This window comes from Schistocerca serialis, chromosome 1 (assembly GCF_023864345.2).
Source record: "Schistocerca serialis cubense isolate TAMUIC-IGC-003099 chromosome 1, iqSchSeri2.2, whole genome shotgun sequence".
Classification (NCBI taxonomy): Eukaryota; Metazoa; Arthropoda; class Insecta; order Orthoptera; family Acrididae; genus Schistocerca; species Schistocerca serialis.
This window is the reverse complement of record NC_064638.1, coordinates 486,001,852-486,026,161: the sequence shown is the minus strand read 5'-3', so window position 1 is coordinate 486,026,161 and position 24,310 is coordinate 486,001,852. Positions and strand designations below refer to the sequence as shown.

At 43.7% G+C, this 24,310-nt stretch overlaps 1 protein-coding gene across 2 annotated transcripts in view; it reads right to left on the bottom strand.

Moving 5' to 3' along the window:
- Positions 1-24,310, bottom strand: part of LOC126473763 (G-protein coupled receptor Mth2-like) — a 641,204-nt gene that overhangs the window by 520,883 nt on the left and 96,011 nt on the right. For both annotated transcript variants that reach the window (XM_050101033.1, XM_050101049.1), the window contains exon 3: positions 13,496-13,751. In XM_050101033.1, the coding sequence (XP_049956990.1) occupies positions 13,496-13,751 (256 nt within the window). The remainder of the gene's footprint in view (positions 1-13,495; positions 13,752-24,310) is intronic.

The window sequence follows — 24,310 nt, the reverse complement described above, 5'->3', positions numbered from 1 at the left end:
GTACGTTAATTTTGAAGCTTAAACGAACTCAGTAAGCTGACCAAGCCGAAATGTTTGTGTGTAAAGGTCCCATACATGGTTGATGGATCACAGTGATCCGTTGTCAGGTCGTGAGATATGTCCGCAGGTCGCATGTTCGTGGGCGATGCTGTTATCAAAAATTTCGAAAAGTTCTTGACCGATTTAATTCAAATTTTCAGATGGTATTCTAAGAACGTTGGGCAGATAAAGGCTACATATTTTTAAATATATACGGTATATAAATTATACTACAATATAAAGACAACTGCAGTATAACGTTGTTATCAAAAATCTCCAAAAGTTCCTGCCCGATTTACTTCCGATTTTTACACGTTATTCCAACAAACTTTCGAACGGACATAGGCTACACTTTTCTAAATATATATGGTATATATGTATATATTCACTGAAAAAAATGGGAAAGTTTGTTAACAAAAATATACTTAAGTTCTTGACGAATTTACTTAAAATTTTTATACGACACCGTAATATATATATATGCTCGAGCGATGTACATCAAAATTTTACACGATACCCTAAAAACCTTTCGTATGGACATATTCTATATGCTTTTTAAATATATAAGGTATGTATATATTTACGTAATACATAAAAGAGAAACGTTGTTAACAAAAATCTCGAAAAGTTCTTGACTAATTTTTTTACACTATGCTTTAATAAATATTCTTACAGAAGCCGTATATTTTGGAATATATATTATATATAAATATTTATGTAATACATAAAGTTGAAAGGTATGTAAGCAAAAATTTAGAATTTAATTCAGATGTTTATGTGACACTCTAGGCTACATACGTCTTTAATACATATAGTATATACACTGAAGAGCCAAAGAAACTGGTACACGTGCCTAATAACGTGTACGGCCCCCGCGAGCACGTACAAGTGTCGCAACACGACGTGGCATGGACTCGACTAATGTCTGAGATAGTGCTGAAGAGAACTGACACCATGAATCCTGCAATACTGTCTATAAATCCGTAAGAGTACGAGGTGGTGGCTATCTCTTCTGAATAGCACGTTGCAAGGCATCCCAGTTATGCTCAATAATGTTCACGTATGGGGAGTTTGGTGGCCATCGGAAGTGTTTAAACTCAGAAGAATGTTCCATATCAGGTGTTCCATATCACTTCAACTGCACACACCACATCATTACAGTGCCTGCACCATCTTGAACAGTCCCCTGCTGATATGCGGGGTCCATAGATTCATGAGGTTGTCTCCATACCCGTACACGTCCATCCACTCGATACAGTTTGAAACGAGACTCGTCCTACCAGACAATATGTTTCCAATCAACAACAGTCGAATGTCGGTGTTGACGTGCCCAGGAGAGGCGTAAAGCTTTGTGTCGTGCATTCATCAAGGATACACGAGTGGGCCTTTGCCTCCGAAAGCCCACATCAATTATCGTTTGTTGAATGGTTCGTACGCTGACACTTCATGGCCCAGCATTGAAATCAGCAGCCATTTGCGGAAGTGCTGCACTTCTGTACGTTGAACGATTCTCTTCAGTCGTCGTTGGTCCCGTTCTTGCAGGATCTTTAGCTAGCCGCAGCGATGTCGGAGATTTGATGTTTTACCAGATTCCTGATATTCACGTTACAGTTGTAAAATGGTCTTACAGGAAAATCCCCACTTCATCGCTACCTCGGAAATGCTGCGTCCCATCACTCGTGCGCCGACTATAACACCACGTTCAAATTCACTTAAATGTTGATAACCTGCCATTGTAGCAGCAGTAACCGATCTAACAACTGCGCCACACACTTGATGTCTTACACAGGCGTTGTCAATCGCAGCACCGTATTCTGCCTGTTTACATATCTCTGTATTTGAATCTGCATGCCTATACCAGCTTCTTTGGCGTACATATAGTGCATAACGGGGAAACGTTGTTAGCTGACTGATTTTCTGCAAATTTTTACACAGTAAAGAACGTTTGGACGGACGGCTACGAGAGTTGCCCAGAAAGTAATGCAGTGCATTTTTTTTCTTCGGCAATTCTTTATTGAACATATTGAGATTTACACACACGAATGAATGCTGTTTTACCTACACACCCTATTTTTCCACATACTCTCCCGTTCTATGGCTTTCCTCCAGTGCGAAACAAGGGCGTGTATGCCCTGTCGGTACCAATCCTTGTCCTGGTGGCGGAACCAGTGCTTTCACTGTATGAATCAACTCCTCATCGTCCTCAAAATGTCTTCCATGAATGGCGTCCTTTAACATGTCTGTCCTCGCAAATGACAACATGAGCTCGCCGCAATATGCCAGAAGTGACAGCCGTGGATGGTCTCCCCGACCGCTGCAAATCGTGGAGCTCCACTGAATCGCCTTCTGATGACTTCACTCTCCGTGCCCAGCGACTAACTGTACTTCTATCGACAGCAGATGTTCCATAGACTTAGCTCAAGTGTTTGTGAATGTTCCCCACAGTTTCTTTCTGTGCAGTGAGAAATTCAACGACGGCACGTTGCTTGTAATGTACATCACTTACAGACGCCATTTTAAACTGTCCTGCAGCTACGCTATCTGTCGAAAGTGATGGAAAGTTTCCGCTCACTCAAGAGACTTCAAATAATACATACGTAACGTTTCCCCATTCGTAGCATTGTTGTCAGTTGAGAAAAAAAATGCGGTGCATTACTTTCCGGGCAACACTCGTACATATTTTATAATACGTATGGAACATAAAAATGTGTGTGATACCTAAAGGGGAAGCATTGTTGGTAAAAATGTCGAATTCTTCACAGATTTATTTACTATTTTTGCACGATACTCTAATAAACTTTCGGGCAGACAAAGGCTACATACTTTTCAAGTATACAGTAAATGTAATACGTAAAATGGAAACGCTTTTAGCAAAAATCTCAAAATGTTCTTGAGCAATTTATTTCAAATTTTTACACAATGCTTTAATAAACAGACGAACATAGACAGTGCATTTTTAATCAACAATGTACTGATTTTTTGTTAAAACCGATTGCGAGAAAGAAAATGCTGTGCTGTGAAAATGTATGGTTCAGTTTTCTTTCTCGCAGTCAGTTTTAACTTAGATATCAGAGCATTTAAAGTATCATTTCTCTGATAATTTAACTCTCTGATATCTAAGTTCTATAAATTTGTGTGTGTGTGTGTTTAAACAAAAACTGTATACACAAGTGTGCTGTTTTGTTTTCTCCGTTGCAGCAAGTTTAGGAGGAAAGAGGAATGTTGAATTTATGGCTTATCGACTTACGATTAGAATACTGCTGTGGTGTGGAATATGTCATCCGAAACTTCGCCACCCTACCCGTCACATATTAAAATTATGACAAATACTGCCACTGAATCTTCTACTTCACTAATCGAGCAGCTATAGAGGTATCTCCTGTACATTTAAATGATCCCAACCGATTTTCTCATTTACTGTAAACGACTTCCTTTCGAGGTTTCGTTTGCAATAACAATGAACAAGGCTCAAGGTCAGAGAGAAGGAGATGCACAGAGGGAGGGGGAGGAAGTTGACAGAGAGAGGGGAAGAAGGACAGAGAGAAGGGTGAGTAGGAGACGGAGAGAGATTGCGGGTGAGGAGGAGATGGGCAGAAGGAGAAGATGAAAAAAGAGAAGAGATTGACAAAGAGAGGGGAAGGAGGAGATGAACAGAGAGATGGAGTGGGGACAAGGAGAATAGGACATATAAACGATTCTTATATATATATATATATATATATATATATATATATATATATATATATATATATATATATAGCATTGCCTGGTTAGCTAGCACAAATATAAAAACAATGGCACCCTCCAATTTTACAGCGATTAGCATTTTGAAGCGTGTGTTGTAGAACTAGAATGGAAAATAGAAGAACTTACCATTATATTAAATGATCATTTTGATTTAAATATTTAGGGCAAATACATACTCAACTCACTTGCCCTTTCATATAATCTAACTCCTCTACATACCATTAATAATAAGAGTTATGGGAACCTGACAACATTTCTATACAAACATTGAGACTGCAAAACAAAATTATGTAAATACAACTATAAAACTAATAATGAAAATGGAACTGAGGACTACTAAATAAAAAACGAATTGTAGTAGTGCACTGGAAAGATGTACACAACCCACTTGCTCAAATCGTTCAAATGGCTCTGAGCACTATGGGACTCAACATCTGAGGTCATCAGTCCCCTAGAATTTAGAACTACTTAAACCTAACTAACCTAAGGACAACACACACAACCATGCCCGAGGCAGGATTCGAACCTGCGACCGTAGCAGTCGCGCGGTTCCGGAATGAAGCGCCTAGAACCAATCGGCCACCACGTCCGGCAACAACCCACTTGCCGTCAGTGAAAAATGAAACATATTTTGTAAAGTAACCTGCAATTCCCAAGTAAAGCGTTTCGAAACAAGCTTAATAAACTACAATTTCCTTGTTTTTAAGTTTATGTTTTACAAGTATTCGTGGAGATACGGAGGTCAATTGACACGGTTGCTAAACGGGGAAATTGATTTTCTATAGCGTATTTTATGGACAGAGAGGCATTCGTAATACTGTTTGAAATTTTCCATTTTTTCCGTTTTCTGTCGTTCCTCAGTTACTTCAAAATGCATGGAGGTATGTTCTGTCTTTGCAACTAAATGAAAGGCAATTTGTTTTTTGCCATGCATGTTTTGCTTCTTTTGTTTATGAAGCTCCTTCAGTGACCTTAATACATTGTTATTTTTTTATATATATGATAATGCATTATGTAGTAGTCACAAGGATGTTACTGTGTTACGGTTGCTCATGCTATTCTTTGTTTTCCAGATAGAAACTGTGGTGTCACCGCCAGACACCACACTTGCTAGGTGGTAGCCTTTAAATCGGCCGCGGTCCGTTAGTATACGTCGGACCCGCGTGTCGCCACTATCAGTGATTGCAGACCGAGCGCCGCCACACGGCAGGTCTAGTCTAGAGAGACTCCCTAGCACTCGCCCCAGTTGTACAGCCGATTTTGCTAGCGATGGTCCACTGTCTACATACACTCTCATTTGCAGAGACGACAGTTTAGCATAGCCTTCAGCTACGTCATTTGCTACGACCTAGCAAGGCGCCATATTCAGTTTAATTACTTCAAGAATGTATTCTGAACAGATAATATTGTGACTCGTGTATCGTCAAGAGCGACGTTCATCATTAATGGATTAATGTTAAGTAGGACACTAATTACGTCCGCTTCCTGAATTCTCATTCCTTGTCATGTTCCAGACCTCACGTCAGTATAGTTCTTCCCTCATCACGCCAGCCTGCGTGAGCTAAAACGCGTGCATTTCGGCCTCCACTCGTAACACGGTGTTGGCTCTTCTGCTAACACAAAAGGAACAACTTTTGCACCACGAGTTTCGTGAGGGTAAATTATACTTCGGTGTTACTTACGATTTAGAAAGTTGCTAGTCCATGTTTGTGGTCCTGTAGATGTGTTTACTAGGTCTCCACCCTCCAGATGGCCCATTTTCGGCGTTTTTTTCACCCACGTTGATTACAACATTTCACTTGCACTTCTCGCTGTGTTGAACGTCTGTGCGTGTTTGTAATGTGTAGTTTTGTCAACTGTCACTGTGCGTTTATCTTTCCTCTACTGTTTGTGTTGTGTATGTGTGGTTTGATATCGATTCCTTTTGTTTCGTGTGTGTGTGTGTGTGTGTGTGTGTGTGTGTGTGTGTGCAAGAGAGAGAAAATGGTTCAAATGGCTCTGAGAACTATGGGACTTAACATCTGAGATCATCAGTCCCCTAGAACTTAGAATTACTTAAACCCACCTAACCTAAGGACATCACACACATCCATGCCTGAGACAGGATTCGAACCTGCGACCGTAGCAGCCGCATGGTTCCGGACTGAAGCGCCTAGAACCGCTCGACCACAGCGACCGGCCAAAGATTCGGTATAAAGAACATAAAAAAGCAGGAAGTATGAAAGTAGCCAGTCATTCTTTGCTGAACACCTGGTAAAACATTGACATGATTCATCCAGCATGGATTAGAACATGAAAATTATTAGAGTGAACAATCAGCACAACAGACTCCTGAGAGCGCAGGAAATCTTCCACATACGAAGAGCCCTTGCAGTGAAAAAGTAAGTAATTGATGACAAAATCAATAAAAGCAATAACTGAGAGGTCATGTTAGCCACTAAAACAATAACAGACAGAAATGTAAAACACAACCAGAATAAATAATTAATCAATCTCCCCTCTCCCTCCCTCCCTCACTCCCTCCCTCCTTGCCCCCTTCTCTCTCTCTCTCTCTCTCTCTCTCTCTCTCACTCACTCACTCACATACACAGACAACAAAGGAAAAAAATCTCAAACCACACATAACACAACACAGATAATAGACGAAAGTTAATCACACAGTGCCGCGCGGGATTAGCTGAGCGGTCTGAGGCGCTGCAGTCATGGACTGTGCGGCTGGTCCCGACGGAGGTTCGAGTCCTCGCTCGGGCATGGATGAATGTGTTTGTCCTTAGGATAATTTAGGTTAAGTAGTGTGTAAGCTTAGGGACTGATGACCTTAGCAATTAAGTCCCATAAGATTTAATACACATTTGAACATTTTTTTTTTTTTTTGAAATCACACAGTGACAGTTGACAACACTACACGCTGTGAATACACACACAGTGAAAAGTGCAATTGAAGTGTTGTAATGAATGTAGACAAAAAAAACGCCGAAAATGGGCCATCTGGAGGGTGGAGACCGAGTAAACACTTCTCCAGGACGATCCACATGGACTAGCAACAGTGGAAATCGTAACATCAAACGATAATTTAGCCTCACGAAATTTGTTCTGCAAAAGTTGTTTCTAGCCTTCAAAACAAAGAGTAACACGAAAAAACGTAACATAGTAACATTTTTATAACTACTACATGATGCATTATCATATACAGTAGTGTCCAAAATTAAAGCTACAAACGGAAATTTGACAAGGTTTCGTTTATTTTACCACAAAACAGTATAAACAGGTGACAGTAAAGCAGAAACTACGTAAATAATAAAGAACGTAAACAACTGCAACATGCATAACGGTAGACAAAAATTTTCTTCGTTTTTTCCAACTTAACTGATTCCCACACATATTCCGACAACTGGTTAATGTGCTCAGTACGGGGTGTGACACCTCTGGCAGTAATACAGGCCTGGCATCGATGGGGCATGCTGTGAATGTCATCGATCTCATGTTGAGGCATTAACGCCCATTCTTCCTGCAGAACTGCTCGCATGTCTTGTATGATTATATTGTGAATTATACACAGTACGGGGAAATAGCTGTTTGTTGCTTTAATATTGGATACTACAATACATAAAAAAACATGCATTACAGGCCACTGAAGATGATTCATAGATAAAAGATGCGAAACGCGTATGGCAAAAAAAAAAAAAAAAAAACACACACACACTGCCTTTCATTTAGTTGCAAAGACGGAACATACCTCCGTGAACGGTTGAAAATGCTTGACAAATCGCTCGTGCGTGGTGGAGCGTGGCGAGCGACGGATCGCTGTCATTCGTCACTCGTGTGTGCGGGCCCTTCACAACATAGCTCATCTTGCGACGTCATCTGACCACTTTGCCTTAAGATCTTGGCCTGTAGTCTATAAAACTGAGAAAGCCATCGACGCTCCAGGCATCAGAAATAAAATTCCTTTGATCAGCCATCCAGAAGACTAAGATAGATAACTTAAGGAATGAGGATCTGAGGAAGGAATCAAGACTGCCCTTTTAGACAGAATTTGCACATCCAGGCTACGGTGATACAGACATGTAATAAGGTTGGAGACTAAAAGAGCAGCCTAAGTAAACTTGGAAAGAGAGGTGGAAGGAAAATTCCGCGTAGAAGCCCCACAACACGTTGGTTGGACTTGGTCAAGAATTTCTTCCATTCAGACGAAGGACAATGGATGATGTCCTCCGTGTCAGGTTATACATGGACAGAAAAAAGTGGAAGAGGCTCGTTAACATCACCCAGGAAACTGGAACTGTACTATAATGGGGATGAGGTGCACTAACAATAACAAAAAGGAATTCTAATGATTCTTCGTTCAAGAATCACAAGAGGAGGAGGTGTCCTTGGAAAAAGCCAGAAGATACGGGAAGATTTCGGTTAGATTACATCATGGTCAGTCAGAGATTCCTAAATCAAATACTGGATCGTAAGACATACCTCGGAGCAGAAACAGATTTAGATCACAATTTATTAGAGATGAAGAAGGCTAAATTTCAAGAGACCAGCCAGGAAGAATCTACACCCAAAGAAGTGGGATACAGAAGTACTAAGGAATGAAGAGATAATCTTGAAGTTCCCTGAGGCTACAGATACTGCCATAAAGAACAGATCAGAAGGCAGTTCAATTGAAGAGCTGAAATTGGAAAGAAAAAAATAGGTACATGGAACGTAACTGCAAAGATACTATGAGTATCAGAAGGTATAGTTGATCGACGAAAGTAGGAACCACAATAATGTTCCGGGAAATTCAGGAATACGGAAATACAAGTCGCTTCGGAATGAAATAAACAGAAAGCGCAGGCAAGTTAAGGCGAAACGGCAGCATGAAAAATGTGAAGAAATCGAGAAAGAAATGATTGTCGGAAAAGACTGACTCAGCATGTAAAAAAGGCAAAATAACTTTCGGTGAAATTAAGAGCAAGGGTGGCAACATTAAGCGTGCAGTAGTAATTCTACTGTTAAATGCAGAGGAGAGAGAGAATAGGTGGAAAGAGTACATTGAAGACACTTACGAGAGGGAAGACTTGTCTGGTGACGGTGATAGAAGAGATAGGAGATCCAGTATTAGAATCAGAATTTAAAAGAGTTTTGGAAGGCTTAAGATCGAATAAGGCAGCAGGTATAGATAAAATTTCAGCAGAATCTCTAAAATGATTGTGGAAATGGCAACAAAATGCCTATTCACGTAGGTGGGTAGAACGTATGAGTCTGGCGGTATACCATCAGACTTTCGGACAAACATCATCCACACAATCCCGAAGACTGCAAGAGCAGACAAGTGCGAGATTTATCCCACAATGAGCTTAACAGCTCGTTCATTCAAGTTGCTGACAACAGTAACGTACAGACGAATGGAAAAGAAAACTGAGGATGTGTTAGATGACATCCGTTTGGCATTATAAAAGGTAAAGGCACCAGAGTGGCAATTCTGACGTTGCGGTTGATAATGGAAGCAAGAGTAAAGAAAAATCAAAACACGTTCATAGGAGTTGTGGACCTGCAAAAAGCGTTCGACCATCTAAAATGGTGCAAGATGTTCGAAATTCTGAGAAAATAGGGTAAGCTGTAGGGAGAGACGGGCTACATACAATATGTACAAGAGCCAAAAGAGACTAATAATATTGGATGACCAAGAACGAAGTGCTCGGATTAAAAAGGGTGTAGGACAAGGATGCAGTCTTTCGTCCCTAGTGTTCAATCTTTACATTGAAGCAGCAATGAAGGAAATAAATGAAAGGTTAAAGAGACGTATGAAAGTTCAAGGTGAAAGGATGTCAGTGATACGATTCGCTGATGACATTGCTGTCCTCAGTGAAAGGGAAGAAAAATTACAGATTTTATTGATTGGAATCGGTACAAAATATTGATTGAGGGTAAATCGGAGGAAGACGAAAGTAATAAGAAGTAGAAGAAATGACAACATCGAGAAATTTAACATCGGTGTAAATGGTCACGAAACAGATGAAGTTGAGGAATTCTGCTACCTAGGCAGCAACATAACCCATGAGGGACGGAGCAGGGAGGACGTGTAAAGCAGCAAGCACCGGCAAAAAGGGAATTCCTGGCCAAAAGAAGACTACTAGTATCAAACATAGGTCTTAATTGAGGGAAAGGTTTCTGAGAATGTACGTTTGGAGCACAGAATTGCATGATAATGAAGTATGGACTATGGAAAAACCGGTACAGAAGAGAATCGAAGCATTTGAGATTTGAAAGAATGTTCAAAGTTAGGTGGATTGATAAGGTGAGGAATGAGGAGGTTCCCTGAAGAATTGGCGAGGAAAGGAATATAAGGAAAACACTGACAAGAAGTAGGAATGAACCATAGGACATCTGTCAAGACATCAGGGAATAACTTTCAAGGTACTAGACGGAGCTGTAGAGGGTAAAATCTGTAGCGGAAAACAGAGATTGGAGTACTTGCAGCAAATAATTCAATACGTAAGTTTCAAGAGTTACTCTGAGATGAAGAGGTTGGCGCAGGAGAGGAATTTGTTGTAGGCGGCGTCAAACTAGTCAGAAGACTAATGACTTTAAATAAAAGTTTCCGAAACCAACTAAGAGCAATGAATGAAACCAAAAATACACCGATAATGCAATTTTACTAACCAAATAATTTGTGGTGTGATGGTTCTTTTTATGCGATTTTTCTAGTGTATCTTAAATTTTATGATTTCTGGTATTTCTCATAATATCGTAATTCCCATGTTGTTGTTGTTGTGGTATTCAGTGCAAGATACTGGTTTGATGCAGCTCTCCATGCTACTCTATCCTGTGCAAGCTTCTTCATCTCTGAGTAACTACTGTAACCTACATCTTTCTGAATCTGCTTAGTGTATTCATCTCTTGGTCTACCTCTACGATTTTTACCCTCCACGATTCCCTCCAATACTAAATTGGTGATCCCTTGATGAATGCCGCGTGGGCTAGCCGCGCGGTCTAGGGCGTCTCGTCACGGTCCGTGCGGCTCCCCCCGTCGGAGGTTCGAGTCCTCCCTCGGGCATGGGTGTATGTGTTGTCCATAGCGTAAGTTAGTTTAAGTTAGATTAAGTAGTGTATTGGCTTAGGGACCGATGACCTCAGCTGTTCGGTCCCATAAGACTATACCACAATTCCCATTTTTTTTTCCTTGATGCCTCAGAACTTGTTCTACCAACCAGTACCTTCTTTTAGTCAGATTGTGCCACAATTTCGTCTTCTCCTCAATTCTACTCACTACCTCCTCATTAGTTATGTAATCTACCCATCTAATCTTCAGCATTCTTCTGTAGCACCACATTTAAAAAGCTTCTATTCTCTTCTTGTCTAAACTATTTATAGTCCATATTTTCGCTTTCATACATGGCTACACTCCATACAAATACTTTCAGAAATGACTTCCTCACACTTAAATCTATACTCGATGTTAACAAATTTTTCTTCTTCAGAAACGCTTTCCTTGCCATTGCCAGTCTACATTGTATTTCCTCTCTACTTCGACCATCATCAGTTATTTTGCTCCCCAAATAGCAAAACTCTTTTACTACTTTAAGTGTCTCATTTCCTAATCTAATTCCCTCACCATCACCCGACTTACTTCGACTACATTTCATTATCCTCTTTTTTCTTTTATTGATGTTCATCTTATATCCTCCTATCAAGACTGTCCATTTCGTTCAACTGCTCTTCCAGATCCTTTGCTGTCTCTGACAGAATTACAATGTTATTAGGAAACCTAAAACTTTTTATTTCTTCTCCATGGATTTTAATTACTAACCCAAATTTTTCGTTTGCTTCCTTTACTCCTTGCTCAATATACAGATTCAATAACATCGGGGATAGGCTACAACCGTGTCTCACTCCCTTCTCAACCACTGCTTCCCTTACATGGCCCTCTACTGTTATGACTGCCATATGATTTCTGTACAAATTATAAATAGCCTTTCGTTATCTGTGTATTACCCCTGCCACCCTCAGAATTTGAAAGAGAGTCGACATTGTCAAAAGCTTTCTCTAAGTATACAAATGGCAAAAACGTAGGTTTGACTTTCGTTAATCTATCTACCAAGATAAGTCGTAAGGTCAGTATTGCCTCGTGTGTTCCAACATTTCTGCGGAATCCAAACTGATCTTCCTCAAGTTCAGCTTCAACCAGTTTTTCCATTCGTCTGTAAAGAATTCGTGTTAGTATTTTGCAGCTATGACTTATTCAACTGATAGTTCGATAATTTTCACACCTGTCGACACTTGCTTTCTTTGGGATTGGAATTATTATATTCTTCTTGAAGGCTGATGGTATTTCGCCTGTCTCATACATCTTGCTCACCAGATGGTAGACTTTTGTCACGGCTGGCTCTCCAAGGCTATCAGTAACTCTAATGGAATGTTGTCTGTTCCTGAGGCCTTTTTTTTTTACTTTGATATTTCAGTGATTAGACAAATTCTTCACGCAGTATCATACCTCCCATCTCATCTTCATCTACGTCCTCTTCCATTTCCATAATATTTTCCTCAAGAACATCGCCCTTGCATAGAACCTCTATATACTCCTTTCATCTTTCTGCTGTCCCGTCTTTGCTTGGAACTGGTTTTCCATCTGAGCTTTTGATATTCATACAGGTGGTTCTCTTTCCTCCAAAGGCCTCTTTAATTTTTCTGTAGGCAGTGTCTATCTTACCCCCAGTGATATATGCCTCTACCTCCTTACATCTGTCCTCCAGCCATCCTTGCTTAGCCACTTTGCACTTCCTGTCAAACTTATTTCTGAGACGTTTGTATTCCTTTTCGCTTGCTTCATTTACTGTATTTTTATATTTTTTCCTTTCATCAATTAAATTCAATATCTCTTCTGTTACCCAAGGATTTCTACTATCCCTCGTCTTTTTACCTACTTGATCCTCTGCAACCATCACTATTTCATCTCTCAAAGCTACTCATTCTTCTTCTACTGTGTTTCTTTCCACTGCCCATTCTTCATGTACTGTATTTGTTTCTCCCGTTCTTGCCAATCGTTCCCTAATGCTCTCGAAACTCTCTACAACCTCTGGTTCTTTCAGTTTATCCAGGTCCCATCTCCTTAAAGCATTACCTTTTTGCAGTTTATTCAGTTTTAATCTACGGTTCAAAACCAATAAATTGTGGTGAGAGTCCACATCTGCCCCAGGAAATGTCTTCCAATTTAAAATCTGGTTCCTAAATCTCTGACGTACCATTATACAATCTATCTGAAATCTTCCAGTATCTCCAGGCCTCTTCCATGTGTATAACCTTCTTTTATGATTCTTAAACCAAGTGTTAGCTATGATTAAGGTATTCTCTGTGCAATATTCTACCAGGCGGCTCCCTCTTTCATTCCTTACCCCCATTCTATATTCACCTACTACTTTTCCTTCTCTTCCTTTTCTTACTATCAAATTTCATCCCCCACGACTATTAAATTTTCGTTTCCCTTCGTTGTCCGAATAATTTCTTTTATCTCATCACACATTTCTTCAATTTCTTCGTCATTTGCGGAGCTAGTTGGCATATTTAGTTGTATTACTGTGGTAGGCGTGGGCTTCGTGTCTGTCTTGGCTACAATAATACATTTACCCTTGCAATATGTTTTAAAAGAAGAATAGATCAGCACTGTAGTAAGCAAAGAGTTCTTTCTGATAAGATCCTTAACTAAGACATATCGAAAGAGAATGAGCTGGCATACCGCAAGGCAGTACTGGGAGACGTTGTAGGGGGCGTGAGTCTGATTGAAAGCATATATTGTGCCACTGTCGAGGATGTCGATCTCTTCGAACGAGGCCTCGATGAAGCCTTCAGGGCACGGTGGACTGCCAAACACTCGCCGCAGGTCCTCAGGTACCAGCACCATGCCTTCCACGTCACCCTCTCCACCACTCCCTTCTGGCGACGGCTCGCACTCCGTGCTACCCTCAACTAACGTCCAGCCATCCTGGCAGCACCTGTTGACAAGAGATGAGAATGTAATTTTAAACGTTGCGTCAACTAAAATTTTCTCCAGCCTGCGATTAGCCTCACTACGAAGAAGGAAACCTTCTTAGGTTAACTCATGATAATCGCCTTCGAAAATCACAACCAAAAAATCTATTGCATTACACTCCCCACAGAATGCAAACCTGTGCAACAGCTCTGCTGTCTCGAAATACACTGAGTCCATATCAACTCCAGCAGAACCACAATATTTCAGTCAGTCAGCACTACTTATCTTCGATGATGATAGAAGTTGAAGAAATGAATTAAAATTTGTGCCACGAATGGGACTTAAACACAGGTCTCACGTTTGCTAGACAAATGTGCTAACAATTACTTCGCCATAGCAGTATGGATAACATACGGTAGCTGCACGGAGCACCCTAGTCCAGTGCCCTCACTAAAACAAACTTCAATTCAAGCCTTCAGCCCATTTTTCCCTTCTCAAATAGTCTGTATTGCCGAGACTGGTACAGGAATAGCACCCCATCTTTACACGTAATGGGAAAATCTTGCTTGTACCTCAGTCGTATGTGATCTGTTGATGTGATGTAACTACGTTTCCCTTGAGACATGGAGTATCCATTTTTTCTTCACTAATGATAAAAGCTGAATAAATGAAATAAAATTTGTGCCACAGCCTGGACTTGAACCCAAGTCTCCTGCTTCAAGTCCACGCCGTGGCATACATTTTAATGTGACACAAGGAAAATGAAATTCCATCAGATCAGTAGTCAGCACTGTGATTACAGACTGGTTTTTGTTTCAGTAATGAGCATTCCCATTGATTTGCTCCTTTTTCTTCTAATTACATTTCTGTGTTGACTGCTATCTCCTAGCAGGACCGTTTTTTAATATTCTCTGAATACCAGTGTTCAGATAAACTTGACATGTTCGTCTAGCTTAACCCACAATGCGCTAACAAGGGAACTGTCTAATCCGACATGTGGGAAACTGCCCTGAAGGTTTTTTTTACAGGATGATTACATCAAAAGAAACACAATGTCAAAATTTTAACCGCTAAGACACACTGCGAATTTTTTTTCAACAAATTATGAAATTTGCCAAATTCCTGGCTCGCCAGATGCCTGGAGGAATGTATACCCTGCTGCAGCTGTAGCAGGCACTGCATGATCAGCACGCCTGGGCACATATCCTTGGTTGACGGCACCTCGGTAAATCGATAACAAGGCACGACACGATTTTAATTTGTAAAGTTTCCATTGATAGTTTCTCCCGACACAGTTGTTCACTTACTATTGCCTAGAATTTGTAACTCATTTCATACCCCTAATAATTAGCAGTTATCTTTGCGGCATAGCCAAGTGTTAACAAGGGAATGAATTTTGTTTGTGATTTCTTCGTATGTGCTTGTTAAAAGCGTCTGTCTTCCTGCAGCTTACAGAATTTCACAGCAATTTGTAATCCAACTGATATTTTAAGCCTTGCAAAGATTAAATACGAAGAGTTTGGAATGAATCAAAATCACCTTCTTCTCCTGGACCTACATAGATTTTATTTATTTGTTAGTTTTTTGGACATTCACCAAAATGACGTTAACATTTAATTAGAAATTGCACAAACATTACAGAGGAAACAGTAAATAGTCGATTCCGTGAACTGTGGTTCGAATGATGATTGCTGCGCTAATTAAAGTCCAGAACAAAAATATAGTACCTTCCGAGCCCACAGAAAAATTTACAGTAATAGTTTTCAGTGAGAAAAAAAAGGCTATAAACTTCTTAGTAAAACGAAGGCGGGAGAAAACGCTTATACATAAGCAGTGTCCAAAATTAGTTCAAAAAATGGCTCTTAGCACTATGGGACTTAACATCTGAGGTCATCAGTCCCCTAGAACTTAGAACTACTTAAACCTAACTAACCTAAGGACATCACACACATCCATGCCCGAGGCAAATTCGAACCTGCGACCGTAGCGGTCGCGCGGTTCCAGACTGAAGCGCCTAGAAGCGCTCGGCCACACCGACCGGCTCCAAAACTGGTTTCGTTTTGTAAAATCTGAACATGAATTGTATAAAAGGAAGACAGATTCACAACAAGTACATAATATGTGAGGAAATGAAACTCGCAAAATTGAGAATGAAGAATTATTCGAAAGATTTAGAACTGTATCTAGAATGAAATTTTCACTCTACAGCGGAGTGTGCGCTGATAGGAACTTCCTGGCAGATTAAAACTGTGTGCCGGATCGAGACTCGAACTCGGGACCTTTGCCTTTCGTGGGCAAGTGCTCTGCCGACTGAGCTACCCAAGCACGACTCACGCCCCGTCCTCACAACTTCAATTCCGCCAGTACCTCGTCTCCTACTAGTTCTGCAATGTTCGCAGGAGAGCCTCTGTGAAGTCTGGAAGGTAGGAGACGAGGTACTGGCGGAATTGAAGCTGTGAGGACGGGGCGTGAGTCGTGCTTGGGTAGCTCAGACACAGTCTGCCTTCGGCAGGGCAACAGAGCGGACGCGTACGTGTTGACTTCGTGTGACGCGCGAGCTCGCCTTGTTTACTTTCCGACGGCCGTTGCTTAAGTGCCGGCTTACCTTGTACGATCCATGGCGAACCGTTACCGTAAATCAACACTCCGATTTACTTTCTGCAACGATTATGCCCGACCCAAAGCACTCGAGGTGGAGCGTTTTCTGCGAGAGGAAGTGAAGATCCCGGCGACCGATATTATCGGCATACATTTGTCCATCGTGAGCAGCACGGTCTATATGAAAATCATTAACGACGCGGCGTGCGAACGCATACTACGTGAGACCAAACAGGGGCTCCGCTTCTGTCACGCTGATGGCAATGTGGGGGAGGTAACCGTCGACCACGCAGGCTTAGGTATGCGAACGATACGCGTTTTCGAATTACCATTCGAACTTCCAGCTGAGGAAGTCGTCGCGGCACTACGCCCATACGGCACAGTCCACGGCCACACTGCGGAGAAGTGGACACAGTTTCGGACGTATCCTGTCCTAAACGGGGTCCGACAGGTCACCATAGATCTCCGAAGCCACGTCCCGTCCTACTTACAGATCGGCGGATGCCGTGCCATAATTATATACGATGGCCAGCTACGGACCTGTTCCGGGTGCGGCAAAGAAGGCCACCTTAGATCCGAATGCCTACAATGGCGTATTACGCAACTTCCAGCTGCCGAAGAACCACCCACGTCGCAACCTACAGTGCTACCGGTGACCTATGCCGCTGCTCTGGCTTCTCCTACCACTTTGCAACGTCGCCCGGTCACCACAAACGACGCCACCAACGAGCCCGACCAGACCCCGACGGAGAGCGCCTCGGACGACCCGCCGCCTCGGCCGGCCATTGACGCCGCTCCGAAGATGCCGGCGCAACCAGACGCTGACCCTGATCTCGGAAACACGATGGAGATCGACTCGCTCATCGTTCCTACAGCGGCCTTTCTGCTAGAACGACGCGGCTCCCTTCCGTCGTCGGACACGGAGGGTCGCACAAGGAAACAACGTTCCCCGAAACGTCGCAAGCGAAGACGTCGCACAGTTTCCGGCCAAGAGGAGACGTTACAAGTCGAGGAGGACGTAACCGTCGACCAGCACGATGCCTCAGAACCCGCTACTGCTGACGGAGACGTAATGAGCGCGGAGACATCTATCGGTGTGCCTGCGCCCCGTGCTGACGCTGAACTAAATCATGAACGTATCACAGGCGACACTACACCACGCACAATTACAACATCTTCTGCAGACAAAATGGACGATACACCAGTTTCTGCTTCCACGGCGTGGCACGAGGAGGAGGTCATGGAGCAGGAGCCGTTTCGGGACCCTGCGCCGTCACGGCCGCACCACTAATCATCCTCTCCCCAGACTCCCCTGCGGGCCAGCGGGATAACGTTCCGCTGCGACGCCCACTCCCTTGCGCGGACGGCGGAGTGGACCAGTCTCCAGCAATCCGACACCAGGCCTACCGGATAGCAACCATCAACACCAACAACATCCGTTCCAGGGTGAAAATCCGCCTTATGCAGGAGATGTTCTGGGCTTCGGATATTGATTTCGCCCTTCTGCATGAAGTTCACTTGGCTAGTCTCCCGGATATCGATGGCTATACCGCCCATGCCTCCGCGAGTGATCCTATGGGCCGCGAGGTGGCCATCTACATCCGCCACGGGATTTCTGTGACCGATGTTGCCTTCCTTCCATCAGCTCGGGGCATGGCACTCACTGCCATGGGGACACGCATCATTAATGTCTACGCTCCCTCAGGCACCGACCGACGGCATGAAAGAGCCCAGTTTTATTCCGAGGAAATAGCTCCCCTGTTTTTAGGGCGTTATGACCATTGCCTGCTAGGAGGTGATTTTAACTGCGTTCTGCATCCTAAAGATCAGATTCCCCACTACACTACATGCCAGGAGCTACGTATAGTGGTGCGAGACCTCCTGCTTCACAATACCTGGGAAGTACAACATGGCGACCTTTCTGGCCATACCTTTCTTACAAGTCATTCCGCAAGCCGACTAGACAGGATATATGTCTCACAAACTCTTAGATCTGCGATACGGGGCGCCGAACGCTGGCCGCTGGCCTTTTCCGACCATTGCGCCTACATCTGTACGGTCCTCCTTCCACCGCAATCAGTATGGCGCAGCCGTGCGCCATGGAAACTCAGTACCTCACACTAGCATGACCTGGCGTGTCGCCAACAAGTCACTGAAACGTGGACAGCCTGCGAACGACGCCTTCCCCGCTACCACTCGACATTGACATGGTGATTGGACTGCGCCAAGCCGGCGATCCGGAGGACACTGATGAGATACGGGAAGGACATGGCCGACTGGCATCGCACCACTGTCGACTTCTATTACGCGATTCTCCGAGATCTGGATGCTCAACCGCCAACCCCGGACAACCAGTTGGAACGGCAAAGAACTAAGGCGAAGATAATTGCGCTGGCACGCCGGAAACTGCAAGGGGTCGTGATACGGACGCGGCGCCACGATCACGCGGATTTAGAAATTCCATCCATGCATGATATAGTGTCCGACAAACGAAGGCGTCGTCGGCAGATCATCAGCACTCTGACCACGCCTCATGGAACGCAGGTGACCACTCAGAATGACATCGTCCGCGCATTCGTCGAGCACTACCGTCGTACTTATAGTGATGACGACGCTGAAACTGCAGCAGACGACTCCATTTTGCATTACGTCACGCGCACCCTCCCCCACACGGAGGCGGATGCTTTAACAGTGGCGGTCACGCTAGACGAAGTCAACAACGCAATCGCCAAGGGTGCAGTCAACAGATCGCCCGGCATTGACGGCTTACCGATTGAGTTTTACCGTACCTTTCGGGACCTCATGGCCCCACGGTGGACGACTATGTATCAAGAACTGATAACATCTGATCAAGCAATCCCACCCGCCTTTGCTGAGGGCATCATTATACCAGTCCACAAACCAGCCCGTGGTTCGATGGTCACGAGTTACAGACCGCTCACCCTCCTCAATGCCGATTACAAGATTTTCGCGCGCTTACTGGCAATGTGGCTCCGAACTACACTCCCTCATATCCTCTCGCCAGAGCAAACGACGCCTGGCGGACAGATTAACATACAGACTGCCACAGGGGAATGCCGCGACTTAATTGCGATAGCGGCGGCCTGCAGGCTCCGGGCAGCGGTCGTCGCTATAGACTTCGACAGCGCCTTCGATAAAGTGCGTCATCGTTTCCTGTTTTCGGTGGCAGCCCGAATGGGCATCCCCCCTCCGTTTCTCGACGTCATCCGGCGTCTTTACGACAGTGCCAGTTCACGTGTCCAAGTCAATGGACGTATAGCAGGGCCGGTACCTATCTGCCGTTCGATACGGCAGGGGTGCCCCCTCTCTACCCTCCTGTATGCCATTGCCCTTGAGCCCCTTATCGGGGGCTTGACGACCAAGCTCTCTGGCCTCACCCTACGCCAACACACTTTTCGATGTCGGGCATATGCTGATGACCTCCTCCTCCTCATTCGCTCCGGCTCTGAGATTCGGGATGTCCTCGAATTGATTACCCGTTATGGGGCTGCCGCTGGCAGTGCCATGAATGTCGCCAAATCTTCTGCAATCCACATTGGACGAGGCCTCCAGGAGGGTGAAGTGGCACCCCTGCCGCTTGTGCGGACTTTCCGGTACCTGGGCATTACCTTTATCCCCACGGTCACACGTACGGCGGCAACGAATTTCCGTCGCCTGTTACACGTCATCCGCAACGACGTCCGCCAGAACCTCTTGCGCCGCCAGGACACACTTCAACGGGTTGCGTTTATTAATCTTTATGTGGCATCAAAATTGGTTCACATCGCGCAAGTTCTCCCTCTGCCAACTGCAATTGGGCGCAACCTTCAGGCGGCTTTTGGCTATTATCTCACGGCTGGTTCAATGTTTAAAGTCCGTTATGAGACACTTACCCTGCTCTCACGGTATGGTGGCGTCGGGCTCGTCAATGTCCGTATGCGAGCTGCAGCCTTGTACATGAGTACCATGAGAAAACAGTGGATGGGCCAGGGTACATCTCTAACACGCAGCTTCTTGAGGTCCTCCTACCTGCTTCCACCTCACCACCGGTGTCTGTCGGCCATATCGTGCCTCATTTGTCCCATATTTCGACCTTTTTCGTCGACTACAGTTACATACATACCAGTCTCCCAGATACACGCCCACCTAGGACTAAGGATTTTTACAGCCTGTTGCTGCGCTGTGTTCCCCGGAATGTGATGGAGACCAAACACCCCTCCATCCAGTGGCCCATAGTGTGGACTACCGTACACCAGCCCTTCCTCCCTACGAACGTCCGGGCACTGTGGTATCACATAGTCAACAGGAAATTTGCCACGAAGCAGCGCCTGCACAACATTGGCTTGTCAGAATCCCCTCTTTGTCTCCTTTGCCAGCAACTGGACACTGATGAACACCGTCTGACATGCGCCTCATCGCAAGATGTATGGCGCTTCGTGCAGCAAATCATTGGTTTGGTTTGGCTCTGAGCACTATGCGACTTAACTTCTGAGGTCATCAGTCGCCTAGAACTTAGAACTAATTAAACCTAACTAACCTAAGGACATCACACACATCCATGCCCGAAGCAGGATTCGAACCTGCGACCGTAGCGGTCACGCGGTTCCAGACTGAAGCGCCTTTAACCGCACGGCCACACCGGCCGGCCGCAAATCATTGCCTGCTATCTCCGGGTGCCACCAGACACAGTCGACCCTCGAATGTTTCTATACCCGGAGGACAGACAGCTTCCCGCCGCCAAATGTCATGCTATTACGTGGGTCAAAGGGTGGGCGGTCGCTTATCTCTTTCATGAGGGACCTAAATCCCGCCTCGACTTCTGGACCTATTTACGAACAGCCCATGCAGCTCTCGAAAACACGCCACGTTACCGAACATTATTTGCTATCTTCGAGCGGTCTTCGTTAGACCTCCACTGAGTTGGGGGGTGCCTGGCACAGAGGGCACCCACCCCTCCTCCCCCGGCGGTGTCTGAGTTTCAACCGCCTACGATCTATTCTACTTCTGACCTCCACGGATGGGAGAGCGCGTCGCAGATTGCGCGGATTTTATTTCTTTTTGCTTTTCCTTTTTCCTTTCTTTTTCTTTACCCAGAATTTATATTTCTTTTCTCTTTCGCATATGTGTTCCCATAATTTCATGCTATTAGTGAATATTACAAAAACACATGCAAATAAATAAATAACAACGCCTTCCACTACTGCTGATTCCTGTTTCTCCCACTTCCCTAAGCACCAAAGGTTCGGTGGTGGTGAGGGGGACACTGTGGCCAGGCCTCAGGTTTCGACCCCTGCCCGCTTTGCCCCCCGTGCCCCCACCGGTCCACTACAAAAAAAAGGGGTAGCGTCAAAAAAAAAAAAAAAACCGTCGGTAGAGCACTTGCCCACGAAAGGCAAAGGTCCCAAGTTCGAGTCTCGGTCCGGCACACAGTTTTAATCTGCCAGGAAGTTTCGATTTAGAACTGTTCTTGACAGTCCATGGACCATTACCGAGGGAGATCTACTAGACTGGGTGTTCTGCTTTGCAAGTGAGATGAACATTACTGATTTACAGTGTTTTTCGACCTGATTAAACAGATTCAGGAACTTACACTGAAAAGGAAGTAGCAAGATTTCGCAATTTACCTCAATTAAACGTGTAGGGGAGATGTCATTACTGGGCAATACTATAGAGAAATTCATAGCTGATGTGAAGCCGAAGCTTGTTGTTATCCGTTAGAATACTGCATATAAAGCCAGTCATGTTTCGTGCAAACCACACTTTATCATTTCGAACGAAAGAAAGATAGATACCTACGCAGCTGATGAATGTTGTGACACATTCGTCTACAACAATCGTATACAACAAAGCCACTTATAAATACCAGTGGATTACTGATTCCAAAGCTTTCTATATATCTTCAAGAACGTCAAGGAAAATTAGTTCAAAAAATTAAAAAGGACTGTTTATTTACAAAAATTTAATCATGAAACAAAATCTGGAAAAATGGGAGAGAATGATTTTCAATGTTACTTCCGAAACATTTTTCTTACCATTTACAGAAGATAATTCATTACTTTTGTTGAACTCTTGGCCTAGACATAACGACACCTCTGTCTTTAGGAGGACAACGAAACGACTGCTAATATAATTTAGACTCCACCCAGAACTAATAGCGTTGGTTAGTCCATTGATGAAAATTTTTTCAACAGTCTAAAGCATTTTTCAGAACGTTGTCGGGCATGACCGTTAGCACTTTGTCATTTCAGGTTTATCAGCAGAAAAGTGTTGTTGAACTTGAGTCATTTCTGCGTTGTAAGTTTGCAACACCACATTTTACGAATTAGATCAAGTATCCCTGATATACTGCACAATATGCAGAACAACGGCCACGACCATTTTAACTCCATTCCAGTTCTTTGTAAATAAAGCTAGTAATTATTGTGAAGTGTTTAAATACAATAGTTTTTCTTTTATCAAGTGTGCCTGGTGTAAGGAAAATGTTTGTTTTCGTCTCCAACAGACACTTCGTATTTTGGTGAGGACTACAGGGAATAAACAAGGAACTGTTTCATTGCTAGTAAAAAGATGTTATTCAAACATTGTCGTAAGAACTGTGCTACAGGAATTGTTATAACATATTTCACGTCAACAAATTAAAATACTGATTGATGGAAGTCGTCTGTAATGCAACATGTTACACTGCCTAGATTTTCTACTCACTTGTGTATCAGATACATCTGCTACACCTTATCCGTCGATATGGACTGTAAGTACGTGAGACATTTTTTGTATAGTTTAAGTGTTAAAAATTTACGTGTGTTTATTTCGGACTTCGCGTTACGTGGCGCTACTTTCTCTTGTCATCTATGCGTCTGCTTATGCCCTGGATCGCATGCTAGACAGGAAGGGCTCTACAAACTGCTGTTGTTAGTGGTTCTTCACGCAGTAGGAATGTAACGTACATTTTAAAAATTAATTGCAGCGCGTCTTAGCAGCTAAAATTTTGGCTGTGTAGGTTTCGACAAGATGGAATAGACCATTCCGTTGTAAGTTGCGAGACAGGGAGGTTAGTCAGACCGGATGATAACCGTAAGGCGATGCAAAAACCTTTGATCTGGTACACCAGTCATCATCTGTCTGGTTTTAAGCGGTTTCCCCCTTATGTTTAGGCGAATGTTGTGCTGGTCGTTTAATCTCCGCCTACGAAAACACGATATATAGGACATCGTGCTGCTCGAAAAAGTTAGAAAATAGAGAGAGAGAGAGAGAGAGAGAGAGTTTTTAAAAAATCCACTGATCTCATTGGTATCCCTCAGACGTTTACGTCAGCTGTCAATTCCTGCAATTTGCTAAAAGTAGCCCTACCTTGAATCTCAGAGGGTTGGCTGCTTCCGTCACTCACGCTACACTTATAGTGCGTAAAAAAGACAACCCAAGTTAAAGTCCAGCTCACATAATTAAAGCTCACCAGCATATGATATTAAGAAACAATCAGTCTTCGTAGCAGTGCTAATTTTTTTAATTATTTCCCAATGACGCGTTTCATCTTTATTCAGGCATCTTCGGACTGGCCTACGGAAGAAATACAAAATTTCACAGTTGTGGCGTGAACCCATTTAGTGAGACTGGATTACCAAGAAAATATCAGACAACTTACTGATACTTAGGTGCGATGGGATACTGCGCATAAACTATCCCAGCAGGTAAATGCCCCTTGCCAACGGTTTTAGAAACACTGCGGGTGTCCTGTAGAATAGAATGAAACACAAGATGACATAAAGTTTTTTTTTAGTATGTAATACCTTTTGTCCCCAAAACTGACATGTGGCGCAGTCCAATGCAAACCAAACTGGTTCAGGCCTTCAGTAAAGCTTTACATCATAAACATGCCGAAGTTGTAGCGCATATTCTGGTTGCACACATCACAACGGATATGAAAACACACCAGGCCCCTGAGCTTTCGGCAGACGGCGTCTGCACGCTGTGAGCTACGTTAGTGTT